The sequence below is a fragment of the Falco naumanni genome, chromosome 4 (genome assembly GCF_017639655.2).
Source record: "Falco naumanni isolate bFalNau1 chromosome 4, bFalNau1.pat, whole genome shotgun sequence".
Classification (NCBI taxonomy): Eukaryota; Metazoa; Chordata; class Aves; order Falconiformes; family Falconidae; genus Falco; species Falco naumanni.
This window is the reverse complement of record NC_054057.1, coordinates 106,811,750-106,824,855: the sequence shown is the minus strand read 5'-3', so window position 1 is coordinate 106,824,855 and position 13,106 is coordinate 106,811,750. Positions and strand designations below refer to the sequence as shown.

The window sequence follows — 13,106 nt, the reverse complement described above, 5'->3', positions numbered from 1 at the left end:
TTTTACTGGTCTTACATTTCTCCAGAAGTTTTCCTTGGTGTTGATGCGATCTCTGTTTTCTCAGAAGAAGTAGACTGGGCAGAGTATGAGTGATACAGTGTTGCTTGACTTCAGTCCATTTTTGTAACACATCCAAACGTCAAAGAAAACAGGAGTTTTTAAGAGGGCAGGTATTAGTGCAGTTCTGAACAGACATGAATTTAGCAGTTGGAGGATCACAGGTAACACTTTTGGCTTTACTGCTAAGTGTTCTGAAGGAAAAGAGGAAGGAAGATGACTTCTTTCACTGGTTTCCTTTCTGTTTACTTAAGCCATTAGGTCCTTGAAGAGTGAAGCAGATTGGCAAGAGATCCTAAAGAAGGTGAAAGAGGAAGAAGAGGAGTCATCAGTTCCTACAGATCTCTTTAAGGTAAAGACACAATATGTGTAGTTTAATGCTTTGGATGATACCATGAAAAGGCTAAGAAATGATTCAGGGAATTCAGTCACTGTTAACTCAAAATTCTATCCCTGTTCTGTTTTGGTGTTTTTAATTTTTCTTCCTTTCTCTAGTTTAAAAAAGTAAGAGTAATAAAAAAATTAGCATACTATTGTGCAATTCTTGTTAAGTTAAACAACGCACACATCGCAAGTATGTGAGCCATTAGTTGCCATACTAGGAAAAATCCCTGGTTCTGATCCTTTTATAATAACATCTCCAGTTGTGCACCAGCTGGTCTGGGGGATTACTGTCCTAGAGGAGTGCAGGGTTACTACAGTCTCTCATTGTGTGAGTACATTGAAAAGTTTAACATGTGTAACATTTAATCTGTAACTGATACAGTCACAAGTGGTATATAACATGTCCTGAGTATTAGCAAATGTTACTAATGAGCCTGAATTTAAATATATTTGGATTGAAATTAAAAAAAATGAATCTTCATGGGGTTTGAGAAGTAGGATTGTAAATTTAGTCCTTTAAGTTCTTAGTTAATTTTTCTCAGCTTCTTTTGGACCCGTAAGCAAATTAGAAGAGGAGGTGCTGTTGCTTTTGAATGTGTTGGGTCATACACAGAGCAAGATATACATAACTCTGGAAAAATTGTTTTGCAGGTTTTTGTTAGGCTAAAGATGGAGACCTCTGTAGTTCTCTTTCTGCGTAGCTCATGATGAGTGCTAAAGGGCGGGGGCTGGGGGGTGATTTCTGTTGACTTACTAGACCACCCTGTATTGTGAAACCTTGCTTCTGTGTGGGGAATGTCAGGGGATGAAAACTTGAGGACTCAGTTTCCTAAAACTGACAGGAAACTGTCAGTCTCAGAGGACATAATTGACCTTCTCATTATAGAGAGGTTGGTGGTACTCTGACATGTTGATTGCCTAGAGTGAACTAATAAAAACTCAAGTTATCCTCTTCAGTTGAATTACGTAAGGTACTTCTCTTTTTGATAGAGAAAAGCAGGTAATCACACTGACAGATTATTTTTCAGGATAAACCTGTGATTGGGGTGCATTCATTCTCTGAAGGCATGAAGTTAGAAGCTGTTGACCCAATGGCTCCTTTTGTAATCTCTCCTGCTACAGTTCTCAAGGTACCAGGATTCTTTTACCTTGTCATGCTAAGGTTTTATTCGGTTGCTACTTCTGTTCTTAAATGCTGAAGATAACTGATTATCTTAAAATCTTGCACTAGTGTTCAAATGTAAGTATTTTGTATGTCTGCTTTAGGGGACAGGTTGCTGTGAAATAGAATCCTTGCTGCTGGTGGTGAGACCATAGGGTTTGAATGGAGGGGAGAAGTTCCATAAAAATACAAGCTCAAAAGATGAAATGCTTCAAATTGTCAAACCCAGATTTTTAAAACATAACCCTCATAATCTGAATATCCAGTTGAAGATAGGTTTGGGGGTTTTGTTTTTTGCAAATGTTGTTTCATTACTGTGTGCAAGCTCTGATGTTTAGATGGCCTGATTTTCAAACAAGGGCCCATACATGGATTTAAATACTGAAACGAAAACTCCCCCAAAAGAAGTTTTGAGCAACTTCTATCTTCCTGTGTTAGTAAGCAGGTGAAAGGTTCTAAAGAGCCCTGCTTTGATGTAGTAAACCAAAATCTTGCTGTACAACAAAAAACCAGGACATATTTTAATTATTTTTAATATGTATTTTCCAGGAACTGTTGCTTTTTCTTTAGAAGAGATAGTCTTTCAATATAATATCTTACATTTTGGTGGTCTCTCGCTTTTAAACTCTAAAATATCATTACTTCAAATAAGGTGCTCGCCTGTTACTAAAAGGTGTGACTAGTTCCAAGCAAAGCAAAATCATTTACTTTTCTTGATATTTTCTTTCCCTGTTCCTGGTTACTTCAGGAGCATAATGGTTTTACTTGTGACGGTCCATCATGGGACACAGTTCAGCCTTGTTGACATAATCTGTTTGTTATTATGGAATGGTAGTAGAATCACAAACTCTTTAATTTCTCTGTGTTTTTCATAAGAAATTTCCATATGGCACTTGATCACCTTGTTTCTGAAGTGCTCATACATTATCTTTTGTTATGGTTATTTATTTCAAGATAATGCAGAGGAGTCTGATGGTTTATGAATCCTATAGATTCTGTCTTTTGGTTTATGGGGTTTTTTATTTTAATTTTTATTTTTATTTTAAATGCTTACAGTGTTCCAAGGTAAAGGGTTTCCATCACACAGTGTAACTCTTTAATAAAGTTATCAAAATCGGGGAGAGAGAGCAGTAGAACAGAATCTGCTACTTACAAGACGACATGGTTCTCTTTTTGCTGACTACAGGTATACAATGAAAAATATTTCATGATAGAAATTGATGACTTGAGACCAGACCGTACAACCAGCCAGTCTTACATTTGTCATGTCAACAGTGCTGGTATTTTCCCTGTGCAGTGGAGTCTGAAGAACGGCTTGCATCTCAGTCCCCCACCAGGTATGTTTGTGCAAGCTTGTCATGCTTGCTGCACTTTGAAGGAAGTAGATTGCCAATCCCCAGAGCGGTAGGTTTAGGCCAACGCTTTTGCAAAAGAATTATGTGTAGTAGCACAAGCCAAGAACAAGAAAGATCAAAATCTGAAGAACGGGAGCTTTGAGTTAGTGAATCTGAAGTTTCCTGGGTACATGCCTGAATTTGAGAAGATGACAGTGGCTGGCGTTGCTGGTCATGCATAAAAACCTGAACACTTAAACAAGTGGAGTATGTGTTCCAGGGCTGAAGGCAATGTTGATTTCAGCATTAATTAACATATCAGATGCCTATAGTCTTTGCATTGGATTTTTGCTTCTGGTCAGAATGGAACATTGTTATCCAACATTTTATAATATTTTTAGATTATCACTTAGAAGTTAATGAAGTATTTTTTTTCGAAGGACTTACCAGGCAAGGTAGCAGATTGCTGAAACGTTGCTTCAGGACATAAGGGAATAGGGGAGTGATCCTCAGCCATGAAATATTTATTCATTTTCTCAAAATGGAGATGTCAGTGGTATTGTAAAACCAGAGACTCGGTACTCTTATTCACCACCACAGAATTCTAAAAGTTTTGCTTTAGCTGCTTGTGACATCAGGGGAGCAAAGACCATGGGATGGATGTTTGTCTCTTCCTTTCCTTGGGTAAGGTACAAGGAGTGGCTTTGCCTGAACAGCAATTACCTAGAATTTTGCATGTGAAAGATGAAATCTCGCTTTCTAGGCATGTGACTGGAGCTGACAAAAGTTTTAAGCTTCTCTTCTCATAGTCCCCCTGGAAATATCAGGCATTCTGAATTGTGTGAGGTCTCAAGAGCCCTACTGGCACTAATAAAACTGAGAAAAATAAATAGGTTCTTTTGTGGTTAGGCCCTCTGTGAGGGGTAGTTGAAATTCATGTTTTTAGACTGTCATGTTAATGCTATATTCTTAAATTAGGTTTAAATTTTTTTTTTTTCATTTCTTAAGCCTTTGTGACAGGCGTCCCATGTAGGGGGATGCTTCCAAGGTACTACTGGCATAAGTGCTGTAGTTGTCTCCTTGTTAATATACTGCCAGCCTCTGTCATGGCAGCACACTTCTGCACCCAGTTCCCTTCAGTTATCTGCTTTTTACTAGATCACAGGGAAGTGAAGTATTTTCTCCAAGAAGAATTTACTTTTGTCTTTTTCTTGGAAGGGTCCTCTGCCTCCTGATGGACTCCGTGTTAAGACTCTTCCCTTCAAACATGTATGCAGATTTACAGCTGTTAGCAAACTTGATGAGCCTCTTAGGATGTCCAACTGCTCTCTTTAATGACTTAGTATTTAGCATGTTCTGGAGAGAGTAGTATGTTGATATTGTGCATATTTTGAGTGCTCTGTTTAAAAAAAAACAACTCTAAGAGCTGGCATGACAACAGTGAAGTAATCTTGCAGAAATTTCTCCTTAATTTCTTTTGTACCCTGTGAAAAGGGTGCAGACGCTTCCCCGTGTTTCAATCGCTGCCCTTGTCTGCTTATTAGATGTACTTTATTCACACTTAAAGTTGCTGTCTGTAAAGTCACTTTCAGTTTGATGCCATTTCAAGTAAAAAATGGGCCCAAAGCCCCTCTGCAATGAAAATAAAGAGGGTATCTCAAACACATGAGAACCCTGCTGTGGGCTGACCTGCGGTGGCTTGGTGAAGTCCTGGTCAGCTGACAAACTTGAGCGACCCAAACAGATTTCAGTGGTGGGTACTTCATGTCAGTTTGAAATTAGTCTCATGCTGTTACGGTAACCCCTTTGCTTTTTCTTCACCTAGGTTATCCTGGGCAGGACTTCGATTGGGCAGACTACCTCAAACAATGCGGTGCTGAGGCAGCTCCCCAGAGCTGCTTCCCTTTGGTAAGGTTCTCTTGCAGAAAAATCTCTCTTCTGTTCTGTGAATGACACTCTTGAATCCAGAGAGAAGAACCTTTTGCATGTTTTTGACTTAAATTACCTTTCCAGGGAGAATAGACTAGTTCAGTTGGAAGGGAGCTACAATGATCATCTAGTTCAACTGCCTGACCTCTTCAGGGCTGCCCAAAAGTTAAAGCATATTATTAAGGGCATTGTCCAAATGCCTCTTAAATACTGACAGGCTTGGTGCATTGACCACCTCTCTAGGAAGCCTGTTACAGGGTTTGACCAGCCTCTCAGCAAAGAAATGTTTCCTGATGCCCAGTCTGAACCTCCCTGGGGGCAGCTTTGAACCATTGCCATGTGCCCTGTCACTGGATCCCAGGGAGAAGAACTCAGCACCTCCGTCCACTTGCCCTTCTCAGGAAGCTGTAGAGAGCAATAAGGTCACCCCTCAGCCTTCTTTTCTCCAAACAAGACAAGCCCAAAGTCCTCAGCTCTTCCGCATAGGACATTCCTTCCAGCCTCTTCACCAGCTTTGTTGCCCTGCACTGGATGCATTTGAGTACCCTCACACTGTACCTGTGATAACCGAGGAAATAGAAAGTTAAAATGATAGAAATGTATGGGAACTAAAGTAGGTGCATGCCCGTTTTCTACATAAGGAAGTGGTGAACTAAATGCTTCAGTTGTGATAAAGCAGATCAAAAATAAATCATTGTTTTGTGAAATTGAGATGTGTAAGAGTCCATGGAATAGTCATAAAACAGCATCCTTGGCAGTCCTGTAATTGTGGAAACAGGGCCTTTTAATACACCTTATTTTCATTTACTTGGTGTACTCTTTCAATCTTCCCTCCTTTCAGCTTGAAAAATTCATTCCGTTGTATTAGCCAATACCAAGTCATCTTAAATTAGTACCAAATACTCATTTTACATTAATCAGTGCCTGAAGTACTTGCTAGATTTTGGGCTTTTGTTGGTTCAGTGACAGTACTGCTGTCTCCCAAAGCACAATACCTTGTCAAGCAGAAAAGGGTGCTATTCACATCTGCCTTCCAATTCCATTTGCAATACTTGGGCTATAGCAGTGCTTAGGGGAAGAAATTAAAATGAATAATTACCATTTTTTTGAAGAGGTTGTTTCTGGCTATGAATTCCTGTTGCCCTTGTTCTGTCTTGTAAGCTGTGGCATCTTAGAACAGGTCATTGAATTTATTATCCCTTTTCTGAGAAGAGTGGATCACTGTAAGCTAGTTGCAGAATTTGTAATGTATTGATCCTGTAATTACGTTGCAGAGTGGCTCTGGGAGGAAGAGTCCTCTGTCGGGTTGTTACTTCTTATCTTTAATTCAGTAGCTTCAGAGCTGGGTAAATATCCATTCTTAATGTTTTAGGAATTTTTTTTTATAATTGTGAACTAAATTGATGAATAAAGTAAAATCCTACTTATCCAAAAAAATGTAAAATGAAAAGAAAGCTTCCTTTGCTGTCTGCCAGAACTCATTTGGATGAGGCAGGAATGTTATTTGTATACATAAAGTGGATTTCCAAGCTAACATAATAGAACAGAGAGCCTGGTCAGGCTATTTGTCAGACTTATCACTTACATAGCAAGCAGCAGAGAATTCCTGGCTGCTTAGAATGCACTCACTCTTTTCAGTGAGTCTCAGCATCCTTATTTTTGAGTACCAACATGTTCTTTTCTAGGTCTGTCTACAGAGCATTTTTTAAACTTAAATATTTTGTAGTTTGTAATACATCTTACTTGTATTCAATATGCTAATCATCTGAAATCTTCTCTGACTGCATGAGTATTTATGTTACTCTGACACTGAGGCTTTTATGTGTTGTTCCTGTTTATGGATATTCATATCACGTACTGGATATACAGATGGTATTTTACAGAAGTAATCTGCCCTTTTCCTAGTTAACTTCTGACCACGGATTTAAAGAGAATATGAAACTTGAGGCTGTGAACCCAGTTGATCCTGAAGAAGTTTGCATTGCTACAGTCACCAAGTTGAAAGACTCCTACCTCTGGCTTCAGCTGGAGGGTAAGCCTCATGTGGGAGAGGAGAGTAGCACTTGCATTGATTCTTGTGTAGTACCATCACCAAACTCAAGCTGTACCTGGAGCACACTCACTGTGTGCGGAGTATGGGCAGCAAATAACCATTGTCTCTGTAAAAACACAGCAAAACCCCCCTTGGCATTGTCTGTTTCCCACTTAGCCCTGGGTGGCAGTGCTTGCTTAAGCCAGGCAAAAGTGGCATTTGTGCATTGCAGTGTGGCAGTGCTAGGGTCGTGCGCTGTGCAAAGTGCTGATCAGTGCCTTTCAGAAAGCAAGGGCCTCGTCAGATTTTTTTCAAATGAGTGACTTGCATTCTGAGCAAGCTTTGACCAGACCTAGGAAGAAAACTTCTAGATAGGCTCTTCATTAAGATAGAAGAGGCCTATGGCAGCCATTCTCCATTATAATCCCATTTCTTGATTGGAAGTACATCAGCATGCACTTACTATGCACTGTGCATCTCTGCTAAACTGTTGATGGCAAATTCCCATCTCCAGCCTTTAGGAGGAAGCAAATGAGGTCAGGAAAGAATCTGGTCAATAAAAGGAGATGAATAAACAATTGATGCTGTGTTCCAGATATGCCATAAGTAAAAGCAGCTTAGCTGGCAAGCATATAGCAAGCTTTAACCAAATGAGGGGTTTTATTTTTATGAGTTGTTTCAATTTTTGCTTCTCTAAACTGAACAGGCTCCAAGAAGCCCGTCCCTGACTGTATAGTGAGCGTGGAATCAATGAATATATTTCCAGCGGGTTGGTGTGAGACGAATGGATATCAGCTCAGACCTCCTCGCAAAGCAATAGGTATCAGTTCTGTTCTTTTGCAGTGGTTAGCTGGGTTGATGGAGATGGCAAGACCTTCACAAGCAGGTGACTGCAGAATTACTGCTGGCATCACTGAATTTGGAAACATTCACCATGTACAGAGAATCTATGCCTTGTGCAACTGTTCCCTGGCTGTTAGGTCCAGTTGGAATCCATACAACAACTCCAAAACTGGCAGCGTTGGCTTGAGACCCTTGCATGCTGTACAAGCACGGGGAAAAGTTCCATTAGTCACAATAAAGAAATCATATCTGTGTGTACACACACACACACATGCTATGCATATACTTTTGTCTGAGCTGTTCTCACCATGTGTCTGACTGATTCTGATTTTATACTTGTGCAAGTCAAAGCAATGCCGTAACAGAATGGTGGTGAGTGCGTATACATTTTGGAGTTGAAATAAAGGGGACTAAGCTTTCTAAATGGGTCAGATGGTGATGATCCCTAATGCCAAAATGCTGAAAAGTATATATCCTACCTGTTTTAACCATACTAGTAAGTAGCATAAGATAGTGTTTTCTCTCAAGTAGTTAGTGAGGTCTCTTTAATAAAGTTAAATGGGAGTTGGAGAAACTGAAGAATTTCCTGAATGTTTATAAAGATAAGAAAATTGTAAGATTGGAACGAGCTGTCATTTGCTGCAAGTCAAAGCCAGAGAAATTAATCTGAGACATGCCTGTGCTGCCAAGGATAGAGGAGGAAGTGGAGGGAACCTAATTAGAGAAAAGATGCTTTAAACAAAGAAAATTCAGAAGTTTACTGGAGACGGCCTGAAATTGCTGGAAAGGCACATGTTTCATTACCTTGTTTGATATTATTACCCAATTGTGAAAGCCAGAATTAGGAAGCGGACCCACTGTCTACTTGACTTTCTTAGTTACAACAATGTTTTCTTCCTAGCAATTGGCTTAAGTCATATGTGTTTCTACCACCTAATTTTTGCCATTTCAAAGTTAAACAGTGTTGAAGTTACTCTGTCAGTGAAGTGGCAAGTTAGGCCTATGCACTTAACCTTTGGTTAGGTTTCAGCACCCAAAGGTGCTGAAAAGGAAAGGATATAATTCCTTTTTTGGCTGGTATTACAGCTAGTTTAAGGGCTACCATGCAAACAAAGGTGCACAAAAGGTGAGATTTCCTGGAAGACTAGGGATATGCACGCCTGATTTGATGAATTTTTAGTGAAAGTTGAAGTAAACCTTTTGGCTTAGTTCAATTACGTGGGGCAGCATGCCTCTAGTGTAGGTGGGTCAGCTGTCTAACAGTGCAGTGACTTTGCATGTAGATCCTTGTTGGCCTATAACTTAGAGGAGATGAGTCTACCGTATATATTGTACTAGGCATTTCGTTTGTTTGCCTCTCATATTTTGCTGTTTATTTTTTCATTTTCTTCCTTTCAGTAAACAAGCAGAAAAAAATTGCAGTAGTTCAACCAGAGAAACAGTAAGTAACAGGTTTTTGCTTTTATTTTTTGTTGGGCGTTGGTTTTCTTTTTTTTTTTTAATTTTTCTGATTGGTAAATCATGTTGTCTTAGGGGAGATTTAGCTTTACAGGACTGTTGTACTGAGGGTTGAGAGATTCCGCAAGCCATTTATCTTCTTGCTGCTAGTTCCTGTTGATGTTGAAAAAGACACCTCTTACATAGCTGTAGCAGGAGATGGAAAGCATGAAACTCATGGTTTTTTAACATTGCTAGTGCAACTCAGCTGAATTATTAAATAGATCGAGTCATTGAAGTTCTGGGCTTGAAGTTGTTGATATTTTAATTTTAAAAGATTGCATTATCAGTGAGTATTGGAGTGCATTGAAGAAAAACTATCTTGATCTTAAGACTGTGTTTATAAGTTTGTGCTTGAGGCTTTTATAAATTGTGTTTCATAGGGAAAATTAGTAGATTCCCTTCAAGGTATATTCCCTTCTCAAATAATACAGTTTCTATAATGTAAACATGCTTAGAAAGTGTGGCTGTCTTAATATGTAATTGTGCTTTTACACAGCTGATCAGAAAATTTGGCTTTAGTGTGAGCGCTGTCATTTAGTAGATGAACTTCTAATAGTTCCTTCCCGGTTTAAATTTGGCTCAGACTAGCCAAAAAAGAGAATTCTACCAATATCGACAATTCATCTATAAACTCTGTGTCACGCATATGAAACTCTTTCATGTGAGCCTGCTTGAAAATGCTCAGTAGAATGCCTGACAGTTGGTTTTATGGACTCTTACCGCTTTACAAACACCAGATCTGTCAGTAGCCCTGCCAATGTTTTCATTGCTCCTAAAATACTGAGCAGACTGTTCTTCCATGTTTTGTAATTGGGATTCTTACCAGAGTACTTGAGTCATTTTGGTTGTATTTTGTTTGAAATCCATCTTTTTCAAAATGCTTAAGGTAAGACTGTATGCTGCTTTGTGCCATGAAATGTGAAATGAAGTTAAAAGGAGGCAGAAAATGTAAATTGTTGGTAGCTTTGTGTGATGTGTTTGATCAGCATAGTAGCCCATGTATTTCAAGCAAGGAAGGATTGCTGCTACCTGTAGCAGTACAGTAGTCCTTTCCAAACTGAATTTGATAGTCTTTGTATGTTATTATTATGAAACAGGAGAGATGAAAAAGCAGACTAATAAGACGACCTGGAGAGGGGGGGAAAAAAAAAAAGTAATGGTGGGGTTTAGTAACTGAAAGGTGACTATCCTTACCATCTGTCCCTTTTCCCAACCTTCTTCTTTTCATTTCAGAATTTTGTCTTCAAGGACAGTTCATGATGGACTAAAGAACCAGGAACTGAACTCTTCTGACTCAGGTATTGATCAAAAAGGGCAGGCTAACAAAGACAAAGTCCCGTAACAATTCAGCAGCCTCACTGTTCAGCTGCTTAACATTCCTCTGTTAGGAAAGAGGAGGAATGGGTTTGAAGATTTTCATCCCTTGATGATTTGTTGAACTTCAGAAAAGAATGAAACAAACATACAATTACTTGTGTCCTGCAATTGATATGTGCGTTAAACCCAGAGATAAGATTTTTTTTACACTGGAACATCCCCTTTTAACAGAGGATACGTGGAGCCAAATGTGTACTGTGAGCTATGCAGATGATTATTTTTTTTATTGTCATATGCTTAATAATGTTGGGAGAAACATAACAGGCACGTTGCATCTGGATTCTTTGAGTTGTTATATTCTAGCTCTGGGAAGCAGGTTTGTCTGTTTTTTATAACTTCATCATCATGATAAACAAAAGCAATTCAAACAGTAAACTGCTTTGTGTGCCAGATGGCAAAATCTAATAATTTTCTAAACTGTTGCAAGAATGAATATGATGAATAAGTACATCTGCTGGTGAAACAGTCGTACAGATCTATCTGTTTGGCAACAAACTGCCTCTTCTGCTGTTCTCTGTACAGTGAAATGCACATCTGAAGCTGCACCAAATGGAAGCTTTATAGAAGTGATTCCTGCTTGTTCAGCATTTTAATTGGCTGTTAATAGAATCATAATGTAAATTTGACTTCATATATTTATCTGCCAGTTATTAACTACTGAATTTAAGATCTTTAAGTGATAGTGTTGCTCAGTCAAGAAAAACTACAGCCTGCTAGGGTAAAACAATTTTGTATTTATACGTAAGTATCTTGCAATACATATTATACATTAATTTTGGGCAGTATTGAACCATTTAATACATTTAGAAAACTTGATGTCACTTCATCAAAGGTCACTTCATCAGTTGCTGCATCTTTTCCTTGCTGCTTGAGGGAAAAGTCTAAAAATGTAAAGCAATGTGATTGCTGCAGCTTAGGGTGAACAGTGGAGAATAGCTTTGCCAACTTCTTTGGTGGCAGAAGTTTCGGGGAGAGATAATTACTTAACTGGAAAACCTATCCATGATTACTGTGTAGGAAGTCCTTCTGCTACCAGAAAGTTGGGATTGTCCTCTTCTTGCCTCTTCTCATTGGTGTAATACCATGAAACATCAGACTAGTCAGGAAGAAATGTTTCATTTCTGATACATCGCCAGCTTTATTTCCTGTAGTTTGACAGTTTGCAAGCACGCGTGTGAAGTATGGAAAAGATTTTGCAGCATCGAGTAATTAATGCTGTCATTGCAAATACGACACTCACGCTACCCCAAATTCATGTAATTCAAGACTTTTTCCCCTCCTTTTTTACAGCAGGCAAAATACTACTTATTGCAAGAGTCATTCTTTCCTGGGGAGGTTGTAGCACGTGATTTAAACGTTTGCCTTCTCATTTCTCAGTGGTCATTAATGGAAAGTACTGCTGCCCAAAGATCTACTTCAACCACCGGTGCTTCTCAGGGCCTTACCTTAACAAAGGCAGGATTGCAGAGCTTCCTCAGTCTGTGGGACCTGGGAACTGTGTCCTTGTTCTGAAAGAGGTGAGGTGGTTGTACACAGTGGACCTGCATATAGCAGTGTATCATAAATGCTAGAGTGTCTCTCTAATTATAGATGGGTAGTTAATAAATTCAAGCTGATAACGAGTAAAGGGCGTGTGTGTGTGCATAAAATCAAGTATAAATCATGGACTGGTTTATGAATGGCTGGAAAGAGTAAAAGCCTCTTGTTTATCTGAGTTGCAGTCAACCTTCTACTGCTAAACCCTATTTTAGATTAAAACAGAGCAACCTGTAATTACCATAATCAAAGGAGTTGATGTCTCTTTATAGCTGTAATAAGTGCTTCATTTTTAATTAACAGAATTAGCTTCAGATAATTCCAAAATTCCTTTACAGTTTGCACTGTTGGTGTTAAAACAGGAAATAAAGATTTTTCTTAGTAGCAATGGCAAACTGGTTTTGGTAGCTGGAAAACAAAAAGAATTCTATGTGTTTTTTAAGTTGGATGTGATTTGCAAAGATCAGATGAAATTGTGGTTTTGTTTTCTAATGTAACTGAGGGAGGAGAGGAGGGAAGAAGAGGCCATTCTTTAATGCCAAAGAGCCTCTTCTCCAGAATGTGTTTCACAGCAAATGTATAGGTACTTCAATGCAATAATTATTTTTCTGAAAGCTTCAAAAAGGTCACGTGGTGATTATTATCTGACCTGAGAGGCTGAAAGTTTCCCAATGTGTAACTATATGCGCACACTCGAGCTTTCATGAAACAGTCATTTTAAATGCAAGGATTGGCTCAGCGTGTCTGGAGTTTTTACCTTCCCTACCACATATCATAGCTGGGAGAGACCTTAGGAAGGACTTTCTGGCAGACGTGCTGTAAAACATGAGTCCAGTGGGCAAGAGTTAAGCTGATTATTGAAAAAGTTCCATTCCTGCATTGGGAAAAGTACCCCATTCTTTCTGCAGATTTCAGTACTCTGATGTAAGCTGTAAGTAAAGAGCAAGTGGGA

General features: G+C 39.0%; 1 protein-coding gene across 1 annotated transcript in view; it reads left to right on the top strand.

The window, feature by feature from the left end:
* Window positions 1-13,106, top strand: part of SFMBT1 (Scm like with four mbt domains 1) — an 80,468-nt gene that overhangs the window by 55,931 nt on the left and 11,431 nt on the right. The window contains exons 7-15 of the mRNA XM_040592341.1: window positions 312-409; window positions 1,470-1,571; window positions 2,790-2,940; window positions 4,763-4,845; window positions 6,772-6,898; window positions 7,605-7,718; window positions 9,140-9,182; window positions 10,475-10,539; window positions 11,996-12,135. Of these exons, the coding sequence (XP_040448275.1) occupies window positions 312-409; window positions 1,470-1,571; window positions 2,790-2,940; window positions 4,763-4,845; window positions 6,772-6,898; window positions 7,605-7,718; window positions 9,140-9,182; window positions 10,475-10,539; window positions 11,996-12,135 (923 nt within the window). The remainder of the gene's footprint in view (window positions 1-311; window positions 410-1,469; window positions 1,572-2,789; window positions 2,941-4,762; window positions 4,846-6,771; window positions 6,899-7,604; window positions 7,719-9,139; window positions 9,183-10,474; window positions 10,540-11,995; window positions 12,136-13,106) is intronic.